Here is a 27,919-nt window from a genome sequence, read left to right on the forward strand (position 1 = left end):
TTATCAAATCTTGGTTTATCTCGGCCCTGTTTGCGTCATAAGAAATCGACAGTCGGCGCTAAACGTTGACGTGTAAACGGTCGTCACTGGTTAGCACAGCCACAAAGGCATAAACCCCACCTCTTTTTATTTATTTATTACAATTTCTCTTCTTAAAAACTGACTTTAAACCTAACCTTAACCACACTACAAACCTTATGTATAACCCATAAATTAAATTAGGACCAAAAAGCAACAAAATAAAGTATGCATTTTTACGATGTATCCAATTTTGACTTTGTGGCTGTGGTAACTCGTGACAACCGTGTAGAACGTGTTCGCCATAATAAACCCCGAACAAGGCTGTGCTAAAACAAGTGATAACAAGGTGGCTGTGCGAATCTGCAGTTTGTATTGTTTTTAACAATACAGGTCTAGCTAGCAAGTGTATGTCGGGATTTTAAAAAGTATTTTTTTGTGGAAGGAATAAGGAAAGCGAGGGAAAATTGAGCAAATCAAGGTACGCATTCGCATAACATGCTAATAATGTGTTCGCTAGCTAGCTACTTAGCTAGCGTTAGTTAGCCAACAATGCTGTCTCGCACATTAATAACTGTCTACTCTAGGCGGTCTTGTAGCTAGCTCTTGTGCACAATCAATGCAAACAGCTGTTTATGAACACTGAACTAAGTGTAACTGAGCTCAAACAGATTTTCCAACGTTGTAACTCTATATAGCGAATATCCGTAGCTAGCTAGCTAGCTGGTACATTTAGCTAAACGGGATATTTCACACCTGCAGAGATATTCTAAGAAATAAGTTAGCTATCGAGGTACCGATGACTGTTGCTTGTCATCCTGATGTACAGTAACTAGCTAACGTTTAGCTATATATTCCAGAGACAGTAACGGTAGCAAGCTGACGTTAGTAATAGGCTAACTAGTAGCTACTACACAGTAACGTTAGATAGCTGATGGTTTCTAGCATCATGACCAAATCACCTGTTGACCGTTGGAGTCTCTAGGGACCTATGCAGCTGTCTATCTGGATCTGTTCTGAACTGAAGCCCAAAGAAAGGTCCCCTTTGAGTCACTGGTTGCAACTGGAGAGGAAGTCGTGGTGTGTGTTTGTGAGCATAGATAAATCATGCATGAAATATATTTTATTTCAGGAGTAGGCCAAATAAGTAAGCTAGTGTGAGTGACTATCACTATCCGTCAGTTGCCTGTCATTGTAAGTGTTGAAATGGGCTAGATTGATTTCCTACCACTTTTCTGCCAACATTCAATGCTTCCATCTTGCTTGCACCAATCCAGTGTTTTGCACATTCTTTCATCATGTGTTTTCTGTGTATTAGACCACACCATGGCGTCGGCATCTGCCAGCGTGGATTCCAAGGCAGAGCTGACCGCTCTGCTGGAGCATTGGTTGGAGAAGTGGGAGGGGGAGCAGCAGGCTAGCACACCAGACCTGGTCAACATCCTCACCAAGTGAGTGTGTGTAATAAAGGAGGATAATGTTTTGTAACACCAGTGGATATTATGGGAAGTTTCAACAACAACAAAAATGCACTTTATTCAGATCACATTACTTGAAGGGATGGATGGAAGTTTGTTTTAAAGTCTCTGGACATTTAGGAATATGTTGTCTATTTTGAATATATCATGGGTTTTATTTTCCTCTCAGGATCTCAGAGCTGGTGGAGAGGGAGACTGAGGAATATCACAAAGCTGATCCTGATCCTTTTGATGACAGGCACCCTGGTAAGATGTTTTATTTCTGTTGTGTGTAGTCATAGCTAGCAAAAGTGATAGTTGTTGACATTTTGTAGATTTTTAATTCTCCCCACCTTTTGTCACTTAGGGAGAGCTGATCCAGAATGCATCTTGGGTCACCTGCTTAAGATCCTGTTCAAAGATGATGACTTCATGAATGCGGTAAGAATGGAAAACAATTATACCTATTTAGTATTATTTGTAAATTGATGATCTGGTGAGTGCATGTTATTTCAACTCCTGTCTTTTTCCAGCTGGTGAATAGCTATGTGATGACCAGCAGAGAGCTCACCCTTAACACGGCAGCCTGTCGCTTGCTGCAGAACATCATGCCTGGGTTGGAGACTGCTGTGGTCTTTCAGGAGAAGGTATGCTACAACCTGCTTCTGTGGAGATGAACTTAAACATGTTTATAGATTTAGTTAGCTAGAATATGCAACTTATTCAATAATCATGATGTTGTGTTTGTGACAGGAGGGCATAGTGGAGAGGCTGTTTAAATGGGCCCAGGAGGCTGAGCAGCCCCTGATGATCTATGCTACGGGCCTGCTGGCTGGAGCCATGGAGAATCAGGACATCGCTGCCAACTACAGGGAGGAGAACTCAGTCCTGGTCAGTGCCCAAACCCTATTATGAGGTGTTTTTATTAAGCCTCTGAGAAGGTTTAACAACATGAACATAAGATATTGTATAAATACTGCAATGTGGGTTCAATTGAATTTAACCATGTGTTGCCACATGTGGGTGCCATGGTGTCCATCAGTGTCTGAATGACGCTAGATGCATCTCTCGCTCTCTCAGGTGCCTCTAATGCTGCAGCGGCTACGTGAGCTGCAGGCCAGGGACACTGAGAACAGGAAGGAGTTTAAACGGCCCAGTCCCAGGAAGGCCCTGGGGGAACCTCTCCTTCCTCTGGATGAGGAGACTGTCGACGGAGGCTTCGAGGACACCCCGTTCTCCTCTGGGAATAACGGCACGGAGAGGGTGGAGAAGGGACCAGAGGAGGACAGAGAGGCGAACCCCTTCCCCTTGGAGAATAACAGAACAGAGAAGGGACCAGAGGAAGACATAGAGGAGAACACCTTCCCCAGCAATGAGTCTGACAACTCTTCCCACAAGACCAGCTGCTGCACCAGCTCGTCCATCAAAGGCCTGATGAAACCTGTGTCTGCCCCGCAGTCTCTGTCCCACCGGGACTTCCCAGACGGCAGAGCGGAGGGCAGCAGTCACCTCAAGAGGAGGGCGGAGAGGGAGAATGGACGGAAGGTGAAACAGAAGCTGAACTTCTCCCTGCCGGAGCCGGAGAGGAACTTCAGCGAGCTGTCCAACAGCAGCTGGTCTGAGATGAGCCCCTGGGTGATAGGGAACAACTATCACCTTTACCCTCTGACCCCGGAAATGGAGCAGAGGCTCATCCTACAGTACCTCACCCCTCTGGGGGAGTACCAGGAGGTTAGTGTCTGCTACATAAACCTACCAGCAGATGTCAGTCTTGTCAAACTCTAATATAAGAGCAAGTACTGTACTCATTGAAGACATTATGCCATAAATAACTGTAGACTGCAAGACAGACGAGTAGTACTTGGCATAAATTATTAATTTCTCTGTATTATTTTCTGTCTTTCAGCTGTTGGCTGTCTTCATGCAGATGGGAGCCTGTGAGCTGCTCATCCATTACATGGACCTGAAGCAGACCAACGATGTACAGCTCACCTTTGAGGCTCTCAAGGTAACCTTGCTACAACTATGGCTGTTGCGGTGATCGTATTACCGGTGGTCAACCAGTCACGAGGGTAGTCAATTTCCACGTGACCGTTTAGTCACGCTAATTAGGCTTCTCCAACCTCAGATGCTGCTGGTCATTAGTAGCCTACCAAACTTGCTAACTGCCTGGTACTCAGCACTATATTGTCCCTCTAATTACTCTGACATTAATGCAAATGTTATTGAAAATCGAATCAAACACTTCATGAGAGCCCATGAGCTAATGTTGCACAACATTTCTATAGGCTATGCAATTGCATGAGAAAACAGAGTGATGGCCTTTCTTAAAAAGAGGAGGATCACATCAGCTTTCTATAGGCTAGGCCTACTATATTTATTTCTCAACTTTCCTAATATTAAGCACATTGCTCAACCATACAACAGGAGTATAGCCTAACTGGCTGGCATGCAAATTATTCACTGGAAAAGCATCCTCCATTCTCTATTTAAGTGCATAGATTACATTAATGTTTTCCTCTGCCCATTTTTCGAGACAGTAGCATGATGATGGTCCATTCTAAATCAATATAAATGTCATGCATACAGTACCAGTCAAAAGTTTGGACACACCTACTCATTCCAGGGTTTTTCTTTATCTTTACTATTTTTACATTATAGAATAATAGTGAAGACATCAAAACTATGAATTAACACATGGAATCATGTAGTAACCAAAAGTGTTAAAGAAATCAAAATATATTTGAGATTCTTCAAAGTAGCCACCCTTTGCCTTGACAGCTTTGCACTCTTGGCATTCTCTCAACCAGCTTCATGAGGTAGTCACCTGGAATGCATTTCAATTAACAGGTGTGCCTTGTTAATTTGTGGAATTTCAGTTGTGTTGTGGCATGGTAGGGGTGGTATACAGAAGATAGCCCTATTTGGTAAAGGAACAAGTTCTTAATATGGCAAGAACTCCTCAAATAAGTGAAATGATAGTCCATCATTACTTTAAGACATGAAGACCAGTCAATCTGGAACATTTGAAGAACTTTGTAAGTTTCTTCAAGTGCAGTCACAAAAACCTTCAAGCGCTATGATGAAACTGGCTCTCATGAGGACCGCCACAGGAAAGGAAGACCCAGAGTTACCTCTGCTGCAGAGGATAAGTTCATTAGAGTTAACTGCACCTCAGATTGCAGCCCAAGTAAATGCTTCACAGAGTTCAAGTAACAAACACATCTCAACTAGAGGTCGACCGATTATGATTTTTTTTCAATGCCGATACCGATTATTGGGGGACCCAAAAAAAAACCGTCTCTGCCGATTAATCGGCGTTTATTTTTTAAATTTATTTTTAGTTTGTTTTTTAATTTTAATTTTTTTTATTTGTAATAATGACAATTACAACAATACTGAATGAACACTTATTTTAACTTAATATAATACATCAATAAAATCAATTTGGCCTCAAATAAATAATGAAGCATGTTCAATTTGATCTAAATAATGCAAAAACAAAGTGTTGGAGAAGAAAGTAAAAGTGCAATATGTGCCATGTAGAAAAGCTAACGTTTAAGTTCCTTGCTCAGAACATGAGAGCATATGAAAGCTGGTGGTTCCTTTTAACATGAGTCTTCAATATTCCCAGGTAAGATGTTTTAGGTTGTAGTTATTATTGGAATTATAGGACTATTTCTCTCTATACGATTTGTATTTCATATACCTTTGACTATTGGATGTTCTTATAGGCACTTTAGTATTGCCAGTGTAACAGTATAGCTTCCGTCCCTCTCCTCGTTTCTACCTGGGTTCGAACCAGGAACACATCGACAACAGCCACCCTCGAAGCAGCGAGACCCATGTAGAGGAAGGGAAAAAACTACTCCAAGTCTCAGAGCGAGTGACGTTTGAAACGCTATTAGCGCGCACCCGGCTAACTAGCTAGCCATTTCACATGGGTTACACCAGCCTAATCTTGGGAGTTGATAGGCTTGAAGTCATAAACAGCGCAATGCATTGCGAAGGGCTGCTGGCAAAACGCACAAAAGTGCTATTTTGAATGAATGCTTACGAGCCTGCTGCTGCCTACCATCGCTCAGTCAGACTGCTCTATCAAATCATAGACTTAATTATAACATAATAACACACAGAAACACGAGCCTTAGGTCATTAATATGGTCGAATCCGGAAACTATCATCTCAAAAACAAAACGTTATTCCTGTTACATTGCACAACCTTCAGTGTTATGTCATAATTATGTAAAATTCTGACAAATTACCCAAAGTGTTGCATATACCCTGACTGCGTGCAATGAACGCAGAGACTTGCTTGGGCCAAGAAACATGAGCATTGGACTTTAGACCAGTGGAAACCTGTCCTTTGGTCTGATGAGTACAAATTTGAGATTTTTGGTTCCAACCGCCGTGCCTTTGTGGCCTCAACAATCACCTCAACCAAATTGAGATGGTTTGGGATGAGTTGGACCGCAGAGTGAAGGAAAAGCAGACAACAAGTGCTCAGCATATGTGGGAACTCCTTCAAGGCTGTTGGAAAAGCATTACAGGTGAAGCTGGTTGAGAGAATGCCAAGAGTGTGCAAAGCTGTCATCAAGGAAAAAGGTGACTACTTTGAAGAATCTGAAAGATATAAAACATATTTTGATTTGTATTTTTTGGGGGGGGCTACTACATGATTCCATGTTTCATAGTTTTGATGTCTTCTGTTATTCTACAATGTAAAAATAAAGAAAAACCCTTGAATGAATAGGTGTGTACATACTTTTGACTGATATTGTGTATTTGTTAGAATATGTAAAGACAAGATGAAATCATTAATAGTCTGATGGGTTGTGAATTATATATTATCACTTGTGAATGATTCCCAGCATAAGAAATAACCTTTTTTGCGACTTTTTCGAATCATAGTCGCACACCTAATGTAACCAAGCCCAAAGGCCTATATGTTTTAATAAGGTTTGTATCACAACTAAAGTGGCCAAATAACTTCTTGAATTAAGCACCTTCATTTGCTTTACAAGGAGTTTAGAGCTCAACTGGCATACATAAGCAGCGTGTGAGTTTCAGTAACACTGAAACATGCATGAGAGCATTAACTGTTCCGGATGACCTTGATCATGTTCTCTGTATCCGATGTGAGTAAGACGGATTACCAGGATGTGTACTCAGCGCATGCGCTGACCAGCTGGCAAGTGTCTTCACTGACATTTTCAACCTGTCCCCGACTGATTCTGTAATACCAACATGTTTCAAGCAGACCACCATAGTATAGTCCCTGTGCCTAAGAACACCAAGGGAACATGCCTAAATGACTACCGTCATGAAGTGCTTTGAAAGGCTGGTCATGGCTCACATCAACACCATTATCCCAGAAATCCTAGACCCACCCCTATTTGCAAACTGCTAGAACAGATCCACAGATGATGCAATCTCGTAATGCACTCAACATTGTCCTTTCCCACCTAGACAAAAGGAACACCTATGTGAGAATGCTATTCATTGACTACAGCTCAGTGTTCAACACCATAGTGCCCTCAAAGCTCATCACGAAGCGAAGGACCCTGGGTCTAAACACCTCCCTCTGCAACTGGATCCTGGTAGGCCTGGTCACTGACAAAGTTGAGACCGCCTATAGGGAGGAGTTCAGAGACCTGGCCGGGTGGTGCCAGGACAACAACCTCTCCCTCAACGTGATCAAGACAAAAATGATTGTGGTCTACAGGAAAAGGAGGACCGAGCACGCCCCCATTCTCATCGACAGGGCTGTAGCGGAGCAGGTTGAGAGCTTCAAGTTCCTTGGCGTCCACAGACAGTCGTGAAGAGGCAACGACAAAACCTATTCCCCCTCAGGAGACTGAAAAGATTTGGCATGGGTCCTCAGATCCTCAAAAGGTTCTACAGCTGTACCATCTAGAGCATCCTGACTGGTTGCATGTGTTGAACACTGCCTGGTATGGCAACTGCCCAGCCTCCGACCGCAAGGCACTACAAGTTTCCTGCCATCCAGGACCTCTATACCAGGCGGTGTCAGAGGAAGGCCTTAAAAATTGTCAAAGACTCCAGCAACCCTAGACATAGACTGTTCTCTCTGCTACCGCACGGCAAGCGGTACTGGAGCGCTAAGTCAAGGTCCAAAAGGCTTCTTAACAGCTTCTACCCAGAAGGCATACGACTCCTGAACAGCTATTCAAAGGGCTTCCCAGACCCCTCTTTTATGCTGCTGATACTCTGTTTATTATCTATGCATAGTCACTTTAACTCTACCTACATGTACATATTACCTCACTAACTGGTGCCCCCGCACATTGACTCTGTACCGGTACCCCCTGTATATAACCTCGCTATTGTTATTTTACTGCTGCGGTTTAATTGTTACTTTTTATTTCATATTTTTTACTTAACCTACAATGGAGTTAAGAAAAAATGTTAAGGGCTTGTAAGCGCTTCACTGTAAAGTCAACACCATTATCAACACCAATAACTGTTGTATTCGACGCATGTGACAAATAAAATTAGATTTTTATTTCAAGTTTTGGGAAGATAATATTCACCATAAATTCACTTCTATAATAAAGCATTACATGGATAATCGTATTTGCGGTCACTTTTGATAATGGTGTTTTCCAGCTAATGGAAGATTCCCGCTTATGGCCTACTGTCATGTGCGCATTGCTGCGCTTATAATGTGAAGAAATAGCCTAATAGTTTATTAACATTTTACGCTAAACGTTCTAATCTGTTGTGTCAGCCACATTGTGTAAAAAATGATTTTTTGATGCTAGTGGTTGTTTTAATTTGGGATCTATTGCGTCCCACAACTGTCCCAGACTATTTGGAATATTTATTTCTCGCACAGAATAGAACAGGTCGACTTTTGTGCTATGTGGGATAGATTGCTTTTGCTGTTTGTTAGGCCTACTCATCTTGTTGGCTGACGAAAAATACACGTGGACCGTTCCTTTAAATCTTCAATATGCACCTCGGAATTGGAGAAGGACATTCGCAGTTGCGTCCCGGATGTGTCGGTCTTCGCTTGTAGTCTGAGAAAGACCCGATCACGTGGTGGAGAGTGCGCAGCTCTCAGGGAGAAGGCATGGATTTTTGGGGGGGTGAAGTACAGCCAGAAAGGGAATGCCACCGGGAAATTTGAGGCATTTGTCAAATTGTAAATGAGAGACTGATGAATATTGTACAGCAAAAAACAAAGCAGAGCTAATGCCTTTTCAAGCAACTTTTTTCAAATCATCATTAGTTGTATCATGCAGCCTTAAGATCAATTAAAAATCAAAACATATAGCCCAATGTTTGTAGAACAACCAAAGTTACATTAATAACTCTAAATTAAGCAGATAGGAGTACCTATTTTTTGTTAACCGCTCAACACAGAATAGTCGCATGTGCGCACTCCCTCAAATTGTTTGGAGAAATATTTGTTTTATTTAGCTTTGTTCAATTGTATTCTTCATACTATAAAATAATGCCATGGAATTCTAGGTAAATCTTGTTTGCTAAATTAACTAGTTTAGCCCACAGGCATTTGGCATAGCCAGATCAGGACCTAACATAAGGACAACTCAAAGTATGCTATTCTGTTCTTCTGAAATGGACTACATTTTTTTCATATCATGCTTCTTTAGACCTGTCTAAAATAAATTATGAATTTATTTTGAAGGTGTAGGCTGTATTATATGGATTTATTAGACTTTTTAAAATGTAGATGTGCAGTTGAAGTCAGAAGTTTACATACACTTAGGTTGGAGTCATTAAAACTCGTTTTTCAACCACTCCACAAATTTCTTGTAAACAAACTATAGTTTTGGCAAGTCGGTTAGGACATCTACTTTGTGCATGACACAAGTAATTTTGCCAACAATTGTTTACAGACAGGTTATTTCACTTATAATTCACTGTATCACAATTCCAGTGGGTCAGAAGTTTACATACACTAAATTGACTGTGCCTTTAAACAGATTGGAAAATTGCAGAAAATTATGTCATGCTTTAGAAGCTTCTGATTAGGCTAATTGACATAATTTGAGTCAATTGGAGGTGTACCTGTGGATATATTTCAAGGCCTACCTTCAAACTCAGTGCCTCTTTGCTTGACATCATGGGAAAATCAAAAGAAATCAGCCAAGACCTCCGGAAAAAAATTGTAGACCTCCACAAGTCTGGTTCATCCTTGGGAGCAATTTCCAAACGCCTGAAGGTACCATGTTTATCGGTACAAACAATAGTACACAAGCATAAACACCATGGGACCACGCAGCCGTCATACCGCTCAGGAAGGAGACGTGTTCTGTCTCCTAGAGATGAACGTACTTTGGTGCAAAAAGTGCAAATCCAATCCCAGAACAACAGCAAAGGACCTTGTGAAGATGCTGGAGGAAACGGGTGCAAAAGTATCTATATCCACAGTAAAATGAGTCCTATATCAACATAACCTGAAAGGCTGCTTAGCAAGGAAGAACTGCTCCAAAACCGCCATAAAAAAGCGAGACTGCGGTTTGCAACTGCACATGGGGACAAAGAGGACAAAAGGGGGATGCTTGCAAGCCGAAGAACACCATCCCAACCGTGAAGCACGGGGGTGGCAGCATCATGTTGTGGGGGTGCTTTGCTGCAGGAGGGTTGGGGCACTTCACAAAATAAATTGCATCATGAGGTAGGAAAATGATGAGGATATATTGAAGCAACATCAAGACATTAGTCAGGAAGTTAAAGCTTGGTCGCAAATGGGTCTTCCAAATGGACAATGACCCCAAGCATACTTCCAAAGTTGTAGCAAAATGTCCTAAGGACAACAAAGTCAATGTATTGGAGTGGTCATCACAAAGCCCTGACCTCAATCCTATAGAAAATGTGTTGGCATAACTGAAAAAGTGTGTGCGAGCAAGGAGGCCTACAAACCTGACTCAGTTACACCAGCTCTGTCAGGAGGAATGGGCCAAAATCCACCCAACTTATTGTGGGAAGCTTGTGGAAGGCTACCCAAAATGTTTGACCCAAGTTAAACAATTTAAAGACAATGCTACCAAATACTAATTGAGTGTATGTAAACTTCTGACCCACTGGGAATGTGATGAAAGAAATAAAAGCTGAAATCAATCCTTCTCTCTACTATTATTCTGACATTTCACATTCTTAAAATAAAGTGGTGATCCTAACTGACCTAAAACAGGGAATTTTTACTTGGATTAAATGTCAGGAATTGTGAAACTGAGTTTTTAAATGTATTTGGCTAAGGTGTATGTAAACTTCCGACTTCAGCTGTAGATGTGTGGAAGCTAGGAGATGCTGAATGTTTGTTAATTAACGGTCAATTACTGTGAGACCCAACAGTTATTTGCTTGGCAATCACTGGCTGATGAAATTTTGTGACTGCCACAGCCCTAGCTGTAACTGACTTAGAATGCGTCTCAATTGTTTAAAGAAGAGCATCCCAGCATTATCCTAGGATTCCCGTTCTCTACCTGTAGTACCTGGCCTCCCTGCTCCTGCATAAGAAGTTTGCAGCCCAGTTTGTGGCCCATGGAGGAGTTCAGAAGCTTCTGGAGATCCCCAAGCCTTCCATGGCCGCCACAGGGGTGTCCCTGTGCCTCTACTACCTGGCCTACAACCAGGATGCCATGGAGAGGGTAGGGGACACACACAAACACACACCATAAAGATCAACTGTTCCTGTGGTTTGTGGGTGTAACACAGATTTATATTGAAGTAAATTTAGTCAATACAAATTGTTTGTTCACTTCATGTGTCTCTGTTCCCCTTAGGTGTGTATGCTGCCCCACTCCATCCTGTCTGACGTGGTGAGCTACACTCTGTGGCTGTTGGAGTGTTCCCACGCCTCGGGCTGCTGCCACGCCACCATGTTCTTCTCCATCTCCTTCGCCTACCGAGCCGTGCTGGAGCTCTTCGACAGGCAGGACGGCCTCCGACGCCTCGTCAACCTGGTAGGAGGGCCTGTCTGGTTTATTCTTGCTTCTGTTTCCTCTAGCTGTCACTAGGACAGGGTTTTCTAATATTTGTAAAAAATACTGTTTTGGTATTTCTGTCTCTAGATCAGTTCTCTGAACATGCTCACTATTGCAGTGTGTAGTACACTGCTGCTTATTGTGTATAATTCTACTGTCTCCAGATAAGTACGTTGGAGATCTTAAACCCTGAAGACCAGGCGGCCCTGCTGAGTGATGACCAGATCTTCTCCAGCAGGCAGACAGCCAAGCACACCTGCATGGCCCTGCGCAGGTTCTTTGAGGCCCATCTGGCCATCAAGGTGGAGCAGGTCAAGCAGTCCCTGCAGCGGACTGAGGGGGGCGCTCCCATTCACCCTCAGCCCTACTACAAGGTAGGCGGAACAGGCCGTCCCATCTGAGTTGGGAGATTGAAATGATTGTGTTCGCTCCAAATTGCCAATTTCTTTCTATAGGGATTTATAAAGTCCCTTTCTGAATTGACCCCAACCCCCTGGAACCCATCATCACAGATGAACCTTGGTGATGTTTTTCCTTCAGAGATGCCTCATTGTCTTTCTGTTCCCCAGGCGTGCAGCTACACCCATGAGCAGGTGGTGGAGATGATGGAGTTCCTGATCGAGTACGGCCCAGTCAGATTGTACTGGGAGCCAGCTGAGGTCTTCCACAAGCTGTCCTGTGTTCAGCTGCTGCTGCAACTCATCTCCATTGCTTGTGACTGGAGGACCTACTATGGCAGGTAAGGACAGATAAGAAATGCAACCTTTTCAGTGAGAATATAATAATTTGCTATTATTGTATTTAATTTGCCTTAAAGTGGCAATATGTAACTTTTTGAGCGACCTGACCAAATGTATAGATCTCATTCTACTTGAAAGCAAGTCTAAGAAGCGGTAGATCTGTTCATGGGCACTATTTCCATGCTTCCTGTTTTTGTCTTTTTTACTTTCGGTTTTTCTACCAGTTTCAAACAGCTGAAACAATATTTATGGTTATGGAAAATGTATTTCACAGTGGTTTAGATTACAATGATTCTCTACACTATACTAGCTTATTTTGTCTATACTAGCTTATTTTGTCACATAAACTGAAATTAGGCAAACTGTTATAGTTTTAGCAACCATGCCAGAGTGATTTCTGCATAGTGCAACTTCAATATGCTGGACCCCAGGAAGAGTAGCTGCTGCACAACTAACCAGTGCCTTATGGGTATCCATAATTAAAATACTCTGCTCTATATTAAAATACACCTCTATTCATTATGGAGAACATTTGTTTATATCCTTTCACAATTTAAGTGAATACCCGAGTAAAACTGTGTGACTGTTTCCCTCCGTGTTGTCCCCTAGGAGTGACACAGTGCGTTATGCCCTGGACATACTGAGCATCCTGACGGTGATCCCTAAGACCCAGCTGCTGATGGCTGAGTCTGTGGCCGTGCCAGATGGGGAGGGGGGTAACGCAGTCTCCACCGTGGGTACGTTACCTGTCCTGCCATGGCGTTCTATTGACACCTCCTTATCTATCCAGCAGACCAGGACTGTTTGCTTTGGGGTTAAATCTTAATGTTCAGTTGTTCCTCAGGTATGAGTGTAGTCCTGTTGGTGGCGGAGGGAGAGGTGTTTGTGAACGACGCCGAGATCCAAAAGTCTGCTCTGCAGGTGGTCATTAACTGTGTGTGCGCTCCGGACAAACGCATGTCCAGCATCGGCAAGTTCATCTCAGGCACTCCGCGTAGACGCCTGCCCCAGACCACCAAGAGCAGCGAGAGCGTGCTCAGCAAGATGTGGAACGTGGTGCAGTCCAACAACGGCATCAAGGTGAGAGAAGATTAACTTCAGAACTGTCTATTGATAGATATTACGCTGGTATGTTATTGGGCGCTACTGGTCTCTGATTTGTCTCTATTCATTAATGGTTTGGGTTACTTTTATGATTTCTCAATACTGTTATTATGCACTTGTAACCATAGCTAGTTCTTCTGCAATCTCTCTGTGTAGGTGCTCCTGTCCCTGCTGACGGTAAAGATGCCCATCACAGATGCAGATCAAATCCGGGCCCTGGCCTGTAAGGCCCTGGTGGGTCTGTCCCGCTCCAGCTCAGTCAGACAGATTATCAGCAAGCTGCCTCTCTTCAGCAGCGGACACATCCAGCAGCTCATGAAGGAGCCTGTGCTCCAAGACAAACGCAGCGAACACGTCAAGTTCTGCAAGTTTGCGGCAGAGCTCATCAAGCGAGTGTCTGGTAAACCCCTCATGATAGGGACGGATGTGTCCCTGGCCTGGCTCCAGAGGGCTAATGTGGTGGCCCAGTCCAGGATCTCCTTCCCTGAGAAGGAGCTACTGCTGTTGATCCGGAACCACCTGGTGGCCAAAGGCCTGCATGACACAGCCACCACGCTCACCAAGGAGGCCGACCTCCCCATGGCCATCCTCCCCCACCCATCTTCCTCAGCTTTGCTTCCTGTCGTTGTTCCCCCTCCTCCTGCCTCTCCCGCCCCTGCCCTTCCCCGGACCCCTCGGCTGGCCAATGGGGTTGCAGCGCGGTTGGCGAGCCACGGCTCTCATCCGTCCATGCCGTTGTCAGTTCAGCCCCGTCCCTCGACATCGCAACTCCTCGCACTCCCTCCAGCCGCCCCTCCCCTGTTGACCCCTCACCAAAGCAACGGCTCTCCCCTAATTGGTCGGATCGTGTTCACGCGAGAGCGCCCGTCGCCGTGCCCCGTGCCTGCCAGCTGTAAGAAGCCGCGGGTGCTGAGGCAGAAGTCAGATTACGGTGCCTTCAGCCAGAGTCCAGCCATGAAGAAACAGCTGGACAGACACCTGCCCTCTCCCCCCGCCCTGGACAGCATCATCACAGAGTACCTGAGGGAGCAGCACGCGCGCTGCAAGAACCCTGTCACCACCTGCCCCCCTTTCTCCCTCTTCACCCCCCACCAGTGCCCCGAACCCAAGCAGAGGCGCCAGGCCCCAACCAACTTTACCTCCCGAAACACACGCAGGGTCGTCTACCCCAAGTATGGAGGGGTGGACGGGGGCTGCTTCGACAGACACCTCATCTTTAGCAGGTATGGTTGGTTCCTAATACACTGGGGACTCAAAGTCCTTGTCTTTATCTTTTTAATTGGGTTTTTAGATGGACTTCTCTGGGTAACATGTTCCCCTTTCCCCCAGGTTTCTCTGGGTAACATGTTCCCCTTTCCCCCAGGTTTCTCTGGATAACATGTTCCCCTTTCCCCCAGGTTTCGTCCCATGTCTGTGTTCAGGGAGGCAGATGAGGATGAGAGTGGGTTCATGTGTTGTGCCTTCTCTGCCCGTGAGCGGTTCCTGATGCTGGGGACGTGTACGGGCCAGCTCAAACTCTACAATGTGTTCACAGGCCAGGAGGAGGCGAGCTACAGCTGCCACAGCTCTGCCATCACACACCTAGAGCCATCACGGGTCAGTGGGGACATTTACAAATCTAACTGTCTTGTGGATATCTAAAACATTAGTTTTTTAGTGAAATTTTTGTCTTTTTTGTCATCAGGATGGCTCTCTGTTGTTGACGTCGGCGTCATGGAGTTATCCTCTGTCTGCACTGTGGGGCATGAAGTCAGTGTTCATCATGAAGTAAGTGTGACACAGGAGACTGACCTTGTCAGATCAATACAGTTGGTTATTTCTTCAAATGGGGATGACTGCTTTACCCATTCCATTTCTATGGTTAATTCTACTGGTTGTGTGTCTGTGGTGCTCCCTGCCCAATAGTCTAGCTGCTCAGTGCCAGCAGAGCATGGAACTGCTGAAAGAGGCTGACACGTTCGTTAATTATACACACTAACTGAACTTCCTTAGTAGGGCTGGGAATTGCCAGGGACCTCGCGATACAATACTATCACGATACTTAGGTGCTTATACGATATGTATTGCGACTCTCACTATTCAATACTGTAATTATTATTGCGATTTGATATCCCGAACACTGCTCACTATATGTCTGCTGCAGAGAGACGAGAGAGCATGAGGAAATTAGTTTTGATCAATCATGGAAATAAAATAACCGAAAACATGTCTCACTACTTAAAAAGATGGCTATAACAAGCTATAGGATGAAAAATACCCGAGGGTTAGCGCAAAAAATTATCAATATAATATCATCCAAAATAGTATTGCAATATGTTACTTTCTATTTTTTATCCCCATCACTATGTCTTAGGGCTGGAGTGTTCACTTCATACAATACACAGTGTAGTGGGGCCTCCTGCCCTCAGTTTAACCAAAGCAACATTGGTGCATCATTACTTAACCTAAATGGCTTATTCTATAAGAGCTGAAGTCAGAGGTTGTAAGGAATATTTTCTATTTATCTCTATTTATTCTTTCCAGGCATTCCTTCTTAGATGACCATTATGTGGAGTTCAGCAAACTCTCACAAGACCGAGTTATTGGCACAAAGGAACACATAGCTCACGTAAGTCTTCTTTATAAACATCTAAAGGTTAAACTGAACGACGAGGTACACAAGCTTTGTTTTTTTTGTCCTGATCACCTGATCTTTGGGTCTCAGATTTATGACATCCAGACGGGGCAGAAGACCCTGACCCTCAACTACCCGGACCTGGCCAATAACTACAAGAGGAACTGTGCAACCTTTAACCCCACTGACGACCTGGTGCTGAACGACGGCGTACTGTGGGACGTGCGCTCGACCCGTGCCATCCACAAGTTTGACAAGTTCAACATGAACATCAGTGGAGTGTTCCACCCCAACGGCCTGGAGGTCATCGTCAACACTGAGATTGTATCCAACTCACAGACTGTGCAATAGTTATAGTCATATTTGTAGAGTTAATTGGCGGTACTGAGCCTCCATCAGTTTGTCTAAGTGGCCTAATGTCAAGATGAGACTGTCCCATGCCATCTGTTCAGTACATCCCAACCCCAGAGGAATTAGGTAGAATAGTCAATATGTTTTATTGATAATGTGACAGTGTGATTCCTTAATGGTTGTGTCAGTGGGACCTGCGGACTTTTCACCTCCTCCACACAGTGCCAGCTCTGGACCAGTGTAGGATCGTCTTCAACAACAACGGCACGGTCATCTACGGAGGTAAGGCCTATGGGAAATAAAGTCGTGTACTGTGGTAGCAAGGCTGGTCAAATTTCACCTTGTGGTGAAGAGCCAAGACTTTTAGATGTGTGTAGAAAGGAGAATGCTTGTGGGTTTGTGCTTTCATGACGTGTGAAAGGTGCATGTGGATGTGTGTGTTGGATGCCACACGGCCCTGCTGAACCATATGGCCAGGAGGCTGTGCTCTGAGCTAGCAGAAGAGTCTAACCAGCTGTTTCACAGCTACAGCCACTGGGAGGCCATGATGGATCCACCCACATCCACACCATTCTAACAGTTCAGTAGACAGAGCCACTGGGAGGCCATGATGGATCCACCCACATCCACACCATTCTAACAGCTCAGTAGACAGAGCCACTGGGAGGCCATGATGGATCCACCCACATCCACACCATTCTAACAGCTCAGTAGACAGAGCCACTGGGAGGCCATGATGGATCCACCCACATCCACACCATTCTAACAGCTCAGTAGACAGAGCCACTGGGAGGCCATAATGGATCCACCCACATCCACACCATTCTAACAGCTCAGTAGACAGAGCCACTGGGAGGCCATGATGGATCCACCCACATCCACACCATTCTAACAGCTCAGTAGACAGAGCCACTGGGAGGCCATGATGGATCCACCCACATCCACACCATTCTAACAGCTCAGTAGACAGAGCCACTGGGAGGCCATGATGGATCCACCCACATCCACACCATTCTAACAGCTCAGTAGACAGAGCCACTGGGAGGCCATGATGGATCCATCCACATCCACACCATTCTAACAGCTCAGTAGACAGAGCCACTGGGAGGCCATGATGGATCCACCCACATCCACACCATTCTAACAGCTCAGTAGACAGAGCCACTGGGAGGCCATGATGGATCCACCCACATCCACACCATTATAACAGCTCAGTAGACAGAGCCACTGGGAGGCCATGATGGATCCATCAACAGCAGGACCACTCTTATCATGAACTCAGCAACAAAAATAAATATCCCTTTTTCAAGGCCCAGACTTTCAAAGATAATTCGTTTAAAAAAATGAATGACTTCACATATCTTCATTGTAAAGGGTTTAAACACTGTTTCCCATGCTTTTTCAACAAACCATAAACAATTAATGAACATGCACTAACAGCTTACAGATGGTAGGTAATTAAGGTCACAATTACGAAAACTTAGGGAACTAAAGCCTTTCTACTGACTCTGAAAAACACCAAAAGAAAGATGCCCAGGGTCCCTGCTCATCTGCGTGAACGTGCCTTAGGCATGCTGCAAGGAGGCATGAGGACTGCAGATGTGGTCAGGGCAATAAATTGCAATGTCTGTACTGTGAGAACCTTAAGACAGCGCTACAGGGAGACAGAACGGACAGCTAATCGTCCTCGCAGTGGCAGACCACGTGTAACAACACCTGCACAGGATCGGTACATACGAACATCACACCTGCGGGACAGGTACGGGATGCAACAACAACTGTCCGAGTTACATCAGGAACGCAATAGGCTGAGAGAGGATGGACTGAGGGCTTGTAGGCCTGTTGTAAGGCAGGTCCTCACCAGACATCACCGGCAACAACGTTGCCTATGGGCACAAACCCACCGTCGCTGGACCAGACAGAACTGGCAAAAAGTGCTCTTCACTGCCAAGTCGCAGTTTTGTCTCTCCAGGGGTGATGGTCGGATTCGTGTTTATTGTCGAAGGAATGAGCGTTACACCGAGGCCTGTACTCTGGAGCGGGATCGATTTAGAAGTGGAGGGTCCGTCATAGTCTGGGGTGGTGTGTCACAGCATCATTGGACTGAGCTTGTTGTCATTGCAGGCAATCTCAACGCTGTGTGTTACAGGGAAGACATCCTCCCTCTTGGTACACTTCCTGCAGGCTCATCCTGACATGACCCTCCAGCATGACAATGCCACCAGCCATACTGCTCGTTCTGTGTGTGATTTCCTGCAAGACAGGAATGTCAGTGTTCTGCCATGGCCAGCGAAGAGCCCGGATCTCAATCCCATTGAGCACGTCTGAGACCTGTTGGATCGGAGGGTGAGAGCTAGGGCCATTTCCCCCCCAGAAATGTCTGGGAACTTGCAGGTGCCTTGGTGGAAGAGTGGTGTAACATCTCACAGCAAGAACTGGCAAATCTGGTGCAGTCCATGAGGAGGAGATGCACTGCAGTACTTAATGCAGCTGGTGGCCACACCAGATACTGACTGACCCACCACATTATTCCATTTCTGTTAGTCACATGTCTGTGGAACTTGTTCAGTTTATCTCTGTTGTTGAATCTTATGTTCATACAAATATTTACACATGTTAAGTTTTCTGAAAATAAACGCAGTTGACAGTGAGAGGACGTTTCTTTTTTTGCTGAGTTTACTATCGATCTATTCATCCACCCACACCTCTGTTCAGCCAGTATGTGGGCAACTAGCTGTTATTTTGCCATGATGAATCCTCACATTACAGGTACCTGAATTTAACCTTGCCATCCATTTTCAAGGAGGATTTCATTTCTTTCATTGGAATTCCAGTTCACTTGACTCAATAGAAATGGAATTGACCCCTATCCTGTTACCCAAAGCCTTGTGGATACCATGAAGGCTCTGCACACCCACACCACACTGATTTAGTAGCCAGAATAATGTTTCAATGTCTATCGTTCTAGCCATCTAATATGGCCACCCATTTTCCCTTCTAAATCAAAAATCGAATCAAACTTTATTTGTCACATGCACCGAGTACAAGTGTAGACCTTACCGTGAAATGCTTACTTACAAGCCCTTAAACAATGGTGTAGCTCAAGAGTTAAAAAAAATATTTACCAAATACACTAAAGTAAAAAAAAATAGGTAAGTTACACAATAACATAAGAATAATGAGGCTATATACAGGGGTTATAGAGTTGGTGTTAGGGGTTACAGGTTAGTTGAGGTAATTTGTACATGGAGGTAGGGGTGAAGCGACTATAGATAATAGTAGCGAGCAGCCGCAGTATACAAACAAATGGGGGGGGGTTAATGTAATAGTCTGGTGGCCATTTGATTAATTGTTCAGCAGTCTTATGGCTTGTGGGTAGAAGCTGTTAAGGAGCCTTTTGGTCCTAGACTTGGCACTCCAGGACCGCTTGCCGTGCGGTAGCAGAGAAAACAGTCTGACTTGGGTGACTGGAGTCTGACAATTTTATGAGCTTTCCTCTGACACTGCCTATTATATAGGTCCTGGGTGGCAGAAAGCTTGGCCCAAGTGATGTACTGGGTCGTACGCACTACCCTCTGTAGCGCCTTATGGTCAGATGCCGAGCAGTTGCCGTACCAGGCGGTGATGCAACCGGTCAGGATGCTCTCTGGTACAGCTGTAGAACTTTTTGCGGATCTGGGGACCCATGCCAAATCTTTTCACTCTCCTGAGGGGGAAAAGGTTTTGTTGTGCCCTCTTCACGACTGTCTTGGCGCGTTTGGACCATGATAGTTGGTTGGTGATGTGGATACCAAGGAACTTAACTCTCGACCCGCTCCACAACAGCCCCGTTAATGTTAAAGGGGGCCTGTTTGGCCCGCCTTTTCCTGTAGTCTACGATCAGCTCCTTTGTACTGATGCAACTGTTACCCTGTGCCTGTAAAAATAATTGTATCCATCCATACACCTCTATTGCTTTTTCTCTGTATATGAAGCACACCTATATATGTGTTCCAGTTGTGGCGTGTAGAGAACCTAACCCTGCTGGGTTGTTTTTGCAGCGATGCTCCAGGCAGATGATGATGATGACATTATGGAAATGCAGACGAAGACTCCTTTTGGCTCCTCCTTCAGGACGTTCAACGCCACTGACTACAAACCCATTGGTGAGATGGCTCTAAGACCCACACCATCACCAGAGTTTCAAGCCGTTGCATTTATCAGGAATTGACTATCCAGTTTTATACTGCACGACCCTAAACAACCCAGCCATGAGTCACTAGCAACAATTCCTGACCCACCAACTGGGAAGCAATAGTCTTGGATGTATTTTGGTGTCTGTAGCATCTTGCTGTGGAAGTAAATATAAATCATTTTATTCCGTAAGCGAATAGACTCCATCCAAACAACTTGTTTCTGTATTAACTACTTTAGCTATGGTCAAGTTTGAACTATTGTGACAGGTTTATTTATTACATGGCATCAATGAAACATGCCTCCTGTCTTTTCCCCCCCAGCCACCATTGACGTGAAGAGGAATATCTTTGACCTCTGCACAGACACTAAGGACTGCTACCTGGCTGTGATTGAGGTAGGTCTTTTGTCATCTGTAATATAACTCAATAAATCTGAACGGGCTTGAATCAAATGTTACACACTGGTAGAATAGTATTGGGAGACTGCGTCTGACACAACGCTTGTATGTTTCTGACTGCTGCGGTCTCCCGTCCAGAACCAGGACTCGGTCAACACAGACACGGTGTGCAGACTGTACGAGGTGGGACGCCAGAGACTGGCTGAAGAGGAGGAGGATGAAGACGATCAGGTGAAGAGACACAACAAACCCCCTTCCTTCAAAAAGCACCGCTCTATTATGTTGCTAGATTATTAATCAAATCACCAATCACTAACATTAGAAGATTGGTTGGTTGTGTCAGTCTTTTTTGTTGCAAGTAATACAACCTAAATATAAGATCTGTGAAGCATGTTCCTTACACGGCTGTTCTGGAACACTTGTCCCTATCAGGAGGATGACGATCAAGACGATGACGATGATGATGATGATGACTCTGATGATGACATGGACACGGACCCTCTGATCGCTGAGCTGGATAACGATAACGGGGAGGATGAGGAAGACGAGGAAGACGGGAACAATGAATTATCTCTCTCCGACGATGAGGTGTCTCGCCTGTTGGAGGGCGACGGGGAGGAGGAGGATGATGATGATGATGACTCGGATGACGATGAGGAAGATGGGGACCTTGCCCTGGATAACAGTGAGTAACAGTTGTCAGTTTGTCCTTCAGACATTCACTGATAGGTACAGTATGGGATGCAGGACAGGCAAGGTTGAAGTTGTAAACTAAAACCTGTTGTCATAAGGGCTAGGCTACTTAACACTTTTTAGTAATGACGTAGCCATTTATGTTATTATTCTTGAAAAGTTGGTACTCTACTGCTGTGTGAGGACACTTCCGCTTGAGAGGGATTGACTGAATGAAAGGAAAAGGAAAAAAAGATACACTGTCTGGGGCTGAGGGTCCATGTTGCGGAAGACATGCCGTTTCTGCTTTCTGTCATTTTTCTACCACCACAGCAGTGACTTGTACAGTATTCTATCCCATTTATCCCCCAGATCTCTAAATGTATCTTTGCTGTCTTTCTGTCAACCCAGCAGACAGCTCTGACAACTCTGACCTTGAGGATGACATCATCCTGTCCCTGAATGAGTGAGGAGCCGTCAGTGTCTGGGACAGAGAAACTAGGACGACGCGTCCAGACTCCTGGAGAGAGCGTTCCATGTGGGTGAACCGTCATAAACAACTGAGACAAGACTATAAGGTACAGTTAGATAAGAGAGAGTTGGGGAGAAAGAAGGATGGGATTTGTGAAGTGAACTGAGAGCGCCAACAGAGCATTGCCAGTTTGGAATTCTGTCCAAGGCCCCCCACCGCCCAGGAGCAAGTTATCCTGGGAGAAGCTGATTTGAAGGAGTCAGTGAAGAGCCAGAAGAGAGATCCACCTTTCAAAACGTTTCTACAGAAATTGAATTCGTGAAAAAAATAGAAGATTTGTATATGATATAGTTTTATATTACACTGTGGGCTTGAGTGGAAAACAATGTTTGTACAGTCACAACAACAACTGAGGTTATAATTTTTTCATTTTGATTTCATTAAAGCTCTTTCAAAAGTTTACCCTTTGAAATGGACTATCCTTTATTTTTTAGAATGCTGAATGGCCACCGCTGTTTGTAGAATTTTTTAGATTGGGAAACTGAAGGGCTGTTTTAGATGGGGAACTGAATGAAGCCACTTCTGACTGTGAATTGGTAAGGCAGTGTTGGCTGACTCAAACATCCTGTTCTATACTGCATCAACTCCCATGTGGCCTGCTGAAGACTAAGGTGCTGCATGAGGCTTCCACTCTAACAGTCTATGTGGAGCTAAAGCAGCCATATCCTCAGGTTCATCTCCACTGCACCACCTTCTACTATACAAACGTGACCAACGACCAAGACGCCACACACAATAGTGCTATCAATGACCAACGCCACTGGATTTCACTGTCGTCATAGCAACAGATCAAACATGGTGCTCTTGAAAAATGCTGAAAACTGGTATTTTGTTTAGAAACTACACACACTAGTGAGTGTAAAATGTGGACTACAAATATTGTCAGCACACGATTGATGTAGTTGTATGTCTACATAATGAGGCCTTTGAGGATGTCTGTCTTTTTCCAAGTATGAATTTGGCTTTGGTTGACATTTGGAATGGTGCTTGATCTCAACCTTGGGTTTATGCTGCCCACACACAGGTTAGTCTAAGGGAATACAAACTTTACATTTGGATTGCATGCAAACATGTTAGGATTCATTTTGCGTTCATTAGTGAACATTGCTTGTTCAGTTTTTAGTTAGCTACAACCTGTTTACCTTATATTTTACTCTTTTGGATTTGATTGGTCTTCTCATGGAACAACACCTACAGAACTTGACCTGGATTGGAGAATGTTTGCCTACTGTCAATGATGCAGACAGTGTATTTTGACTGAAGTGGGCTTGTTTGGATGATCTTTCTGAATCTGAACTTTTGATGCTGGGTGGCTTTAGAAGCTATTCCTGATAAGTATTCAATTGTGGATAGCTCTGTTATTCATTTGCAACTTCTTTATTAAGACACTCGATACAAATGTAGGCGTGGTCTCACCTGTCTTGCCTATCGCCAATACATCATGTTTTCTTTACCTAGTTTGATTACATTCTTTACCTTCTGCCTCTTCTCATTTCTTCAAGGAGGCACTCTTGTAAAGATCCATAGAAACATGTTCTGTACAGTATGTATCTAAAAGTATTTTTACTATAAATAAAATGAAAGGTTGAGCTCTGTCGTCTTTAGGCCTGTTCATTGTTGGAAAACCCTGAACTATTGACATTAAGAGAATAACTGCCTGGCCTGAACATTGAATATGACATATGCGTCATACGCCCAACAGCTATTATTCAGTCGCTGTGATGGAAGAGTTTGCTCACATTTCTGCCTACATAGAGCCAGGGGTTATCGACCAGAACATCAATCAAAGAGAATATGGGAAAAGCATGTGGAGGACATGTAATCATTAGTTGTACCCCAATATTAGGGTCGGTCCACCAAGTGATGTTTGAGAAATCTGACTTGGTCCCTCCCCCCCAAAAATTATGTTTATATAAATGTCATGTTTTATGTTTATATTAATTAAAAAATACATTTTCCCATCTCAAAGAGATTAATTTAAAAAAAGACTTAAGTGCCAAATAAAGTAACATGGTTGACCGTAACAGGATTGACGATTTCATCTTAAATCAGCCATGAATCCCCTTGTGACAGGGGGAATGGAAGCTTGTTGTGTGCAACAAGGAATGGCCATTGAATCCAAGCTTCACAACAACAAAAAAGCTAAAACATTTCTATCTGTGGGTAACAGGGTTCATGTGTTATGCTTGGCCAACTCCGTTTTCCACCACAAAACACCAGCAAACGGCCAAAAAGAGTAGAACCAGCTTACCTGCTTTTACACTGATTTAACTATTCCGATGTTCAATGTTTCTTTTGAAAAATAATTGTTCAGTTCACGTAACAGGGTTGACCTTAAAATGAAGGACAGTTGTTAATGAATCACTAATCACATTACATAAATTGACTGTCAAAACAACAAAATAACTAGGGCTTTACATTAATGGTCAAACGTTTAAATTAAGTAGGTTGAAATCTTCCTAGAAGTGACAGGGTTGACGGAGGGAAATGTCCAAATGCAGTATTTTGGCACTTTAGCAATCCTTTATTCATATATATATATATAAAAAAATCTGATTTATTGAATGTTCCATGTGGTCTATATTAAAGGGTACTACATTTAGCAGGCATTTAAAATGCAATATTCGTGCACAATTTATACATAACTAGCAAAGGGATGCAAAAGGGACTCTTCTTGGAATGACCCAGTCGTAGTGAAATAACCCAGTTCAACACACACTCACACGCAGCTACTTCCGTTACATATTTTTGTCGGCCACATGCTGTATCTACATACTGTATAAGGACTATTAGCTAGCTACATACAGTTGAAGTCGGAAGTTTACATACACTTAGGTTGGGGTCGTTAAATCTCTTAAATAATTATGAATAGATCCACCATTGAGCACAAAAACACCACTTGTTACAGACTATTTTACATAGAAATAACATCTGTCAGACAAATTTCTTGTTAACAAACTATAGTTTTGGCAAGTTGGTTAGGACATCTACTTTGCATGACACGAGTACTTTTTCCAACAATTGTTTACAGACAGATTGTTTCACTTATAATTCACTGTATCACAATTCCAGTAGATCAGAAGTTTACATACACTAAGTTGACTGTGCCTTTAGAATATTCCAGAAAATTATGTCATGGCTTTAGAAGCAGATAGGCTAATTGACATCCTTTGAGTCAATTGGAGGTGTACCTGTGGATGTATTTCAAGGCCTACCTGCAAACTCAGTGCCTCTGCTTGACATCATGGGAAAATCAAAAGAAATCAGCCAAAACCTCAGAAACAAACATTGTAGACCTCCACAAGTCTGATTCATCCTTGGGAGCAATTTCCAAGGTACCATCTGCACAAAAAATAGTATGCAAGTATAAACACCATTGGACCGCGCAGTCGTCATACCGCTCAGGAAGGAGACGCGTTCTGTCTCCAAGAGATGAACGTACTTCGGTGCGAAAAGTGCAAATCAATCCCAGAACAACAGCAAAGGACCTTGTGAAGATGCTGGAGGAAACAGGTACAAAAGTATCTATATCCACAGTAAAACGAGTCCTATATCGACATAACCTGAAAGGCCGCTCAGCAAGGAAGAAGGCAATGCTCCAAAACCACCATGAAAAAGCCAGACTACGGTTTGCAACTGCACATGGGGACAAAGATTGTACTTTTTGGAGAAATGTCCTCTGGTCTGATGAAACAAAATTTTTACTTTTTGGCCATAATGACCATCGTTACATTTGGAGGAAAAAGGGGGAGGCTTGCAAGCCGAATAACACCATCCCAACCGTGAAGCACGGGGGTGGCAGCATCATCTTGTGGGGGTGCTTTGCTGCAGGAGGGACTGGTGCACTTCACAAAATAGATGGCATCATGAGGATGGAAAAAGATGTGGATATCTTGAAGCAACATCTCAAGACATCAGTCAGGAAGTTAAAGCTTGGTCGCAAATGGGTCTTCCAAATGGACAATGACCCCAAGCATATTTCCAAAGTTGTGGCAAAATGGCTTAAGGACAACAAAGTCAAGGTATTGGAGTGGCCATCACAAAGACCTGACCTCAATTTTGTAGAAAATTTGTTGGCAGAACTGAAAAAGTGTGTGCAAGCAAGGAGGCCTACAAACCTGACTCAGTTACACCAGCTCTGTCAGGAGGAATGGGCCAAAATTCACCCAACTTATTGTGGGAAGCTTGTGGAAGGCTACCCAAAACGTGTGACCCAAGTTAAACAATTTAAAGGCAATGCTACCAAATACTAATTGAGTGTATGTAAACTTCTGGCCCACTGGGAATGTGATGAAAGAAATAAAAGCTGAAATACATCATTCCCTCAACTATTATTCTGACATTTCACATTCTTAAAATAAAGTGTTGATCATAACTGACCTAAGACAGGGAATTTTTACTAGGATTAAATGTCAGGAATTGTTAAAAACTGAGTTTAAACGTATTTGGCTAAGGTGTATGTGAACTTCCGATGTCTGATTTTCCAAAATGTTTAAAGGCACCGTCAACCGTCCAGTAAACCTTCTGACCCACTGGAATTGTGATAAATGAAATAATCTGTCTGTAAACAGTTGTTGGAAGAATTACTTGTGTCATGCACAAAGTAGATGTCCTAACCGGCTTGCCAAAACTATAGTTTGTTAACAAAAAAGTTGTGGAGTAGTTGAAAAACGATTTTTAATGACTCCAACCTAAGTGTATGTAAACTTCCGACTTCAACTGTAAGTATTCAAACCCTTTGCTATGAGACTCGAAATTGAGCTCAGATGCATCCTGTTTCCATTGATCATCCTTGATGTTTCTACAACTTGAATGGAGTACACCTTCGGTAAATTAAATTGATTGGACATGAATTGGAAAGGCACACACCTGTCTATATAAAGGCCCACAGTTGACCGGGCATGTCAGAGCAAAAACCAAGCCATGAGGTCAAAGGAATTGTCCGCAGAGCTCCGAGACAGGATTGTGTCAAGGCACCGATGCGGGGAAGGTACCAAAACATTTCTGCAGCACTGAAGGTCCCCAAGAACACAGTGGCCTTAAACATTCTTAATTGGAAGAAGTTTGGAACCACCAAGACTCCCTAGAGCTGGCCGCCCGGCCAAACTGAGCAATCGGGGGAGAAGGGCCGTGGTCAGGGAGGTGACCAAGAATCCGATGATAACCCTTACAGAGCTGCAGAGTTCCTCTATGGAGATGGGAGAACCTTCCTGAAGGTCAACCATCTCTGCAGCACTCCACCAATCAGGCACATATGGTAGAGTGGCCAGACGGAAGCCGCTCATTAAAAGGCACGACAGCCCGCTTGGAGATTGCCAAAAGGCACCAAAATGACTCTCAGACCATGAGAAACAAGATTCTCTGGTCTGATGAAACCCAGATTGAACACTTTGGCCTGAATGCCAAATGTCACCTCTGGAGGAAACCTGGTACCATCCCTACGGTGAAGCATGGTGGTGGCAGCATCATGCTGTGGGGATGTTTTTCAGCGGAGTACAGAGAGCTCCTTGATAAAAACCTGCTCCAGAGCGCTCAGGATCTCAGACTGGGGCAAAGATTCACATTCCAACAGGACAGCAACCCTAAGCACACAGCGAAGACAACACAGGAGTTGCTTCAGGACATGTCTCTGAATGTCCTTGAGTTTCCAAGCCAGAGCCAGGACTTGAACCCGATCGAACATCTCTGGAGAGACCTGAAAATAGCTGTGCAGCGATGCTCCTCATCCAACCTGACAGAGCTTGAGAGGATATGCAGAGACGAATGGGAGAAACTCCCCAAATACAGGTGTGCCAAGCTTGTGGCATCATACCCGAGGCTGTAATCACTGCAAAAGGTGCTTCAACAAAGTACTGAGTAAAGAGTCTGAATACTTATGTAA

At 44.0% G+C, this 27,919-nt stretch overlaps 1 protein-coding gene across 2 annotated transcripts; it reads left to right on the forward strand.

Annotated features, from left to right (window-relative positions):
• Positions 1 to 78: 78 nt before the first annotated feature.
• On the forward strand, positions 79 to 22,450 carry dcaf1 (ddb1 and cul4 associated factor 1). Of its 2 annotated transcripts, none has more exons than XM_029723805.1 (25): positions 79 to 499; positions 1,337 to 1,469; positions 1,666 to 1,742; positions 1,843 to 1,916; positions 2,009 to 2,122; positions 2,229 to 2,366; positions 2,556 to 3,206; positions 3,382 to 3,483; positions 10,958 to 11,116; positions 11,252 to 11,431; positions 11,617 to 11,826; positions 12,022 to 12,191; positions 12,802 to 12,929; positions 13,037 to 13,272; positions 13,453 to 14,519; positions 14,694 to 14,892; positions 14,981 to 15,063; positions 15,820 to 15,904; positions 16,001 to 16,234; positions 16,450 to 16,543; positions 20,302 to 20,406; positions 20,758 to 20,831; positions 20,973 to 21,065; positions 21,267 to 21,519; positions 21,918 to 22,450. In XM_029723805.1, exons 2-25 carry the CDS (start codon positions 1,345 to 1,347, stop codon positions 21,974 to 21,976), a joined length of 4,710 nt encoding a protein of 1,569 aa, XP_029579665.1. In that variant the 5' UTR covers positions 79 to 499; positions 1,337 to 1,344; the 3' UTR covers positions 21,977 to 22,450. The 2 variants fall into 2 exon arrangements, with proteins under 2 accessions (XP_029579665.1, XP_029579666.1); XM_029723806.1 differs by having other exon boundaries at positions 80 to 499; positions 21,921 to 22,450.
• Positions 22,451 to 27,919: the final 5,469 nt, after the last annotated feature.

Source organism: Salmo trutta, chromosome 30 (genome assembly GCF_901001165.1).
Source record: "Salmo trutta chromosome 30, fSalTru1.1, whole genome shotgun sequence".
In the NCBI taxonomy this organism is placed as follows: Eukaryota; Metazoa; Chordata; class Actinopteri; order Salmoniformes; family Salmonidae; genus Salmo; species Salmo trutta.

What these genes read in the sequence shown, in the direction of transcription:
- dcaf1 (XM_029723805.1), top strand. Translation starts at nt 1,345, where the DNA reads ATGGCGTCGGCATCTGCCAGCGTGGATTCCAAGGCAGAGCTGACCGCT. An exon ending in CGGCACGGTCATCTACGGAG is followed by an intron (nt 16,544 to 20,301) that starts GTAAGGCCTATG and finishes TTGTTTTTGCAG; the next exon opens with CGATGCTCCAGGCAGATGAT. An exon ending in CACTGACTACAAACCCATTG is followed by an intron (nt 20,407 to 20,757) that starts GTGAGATGGCTC and finishes TTTCCCCCCCAG; the next exon opens with CCACCATTGACGTGAAGAGG.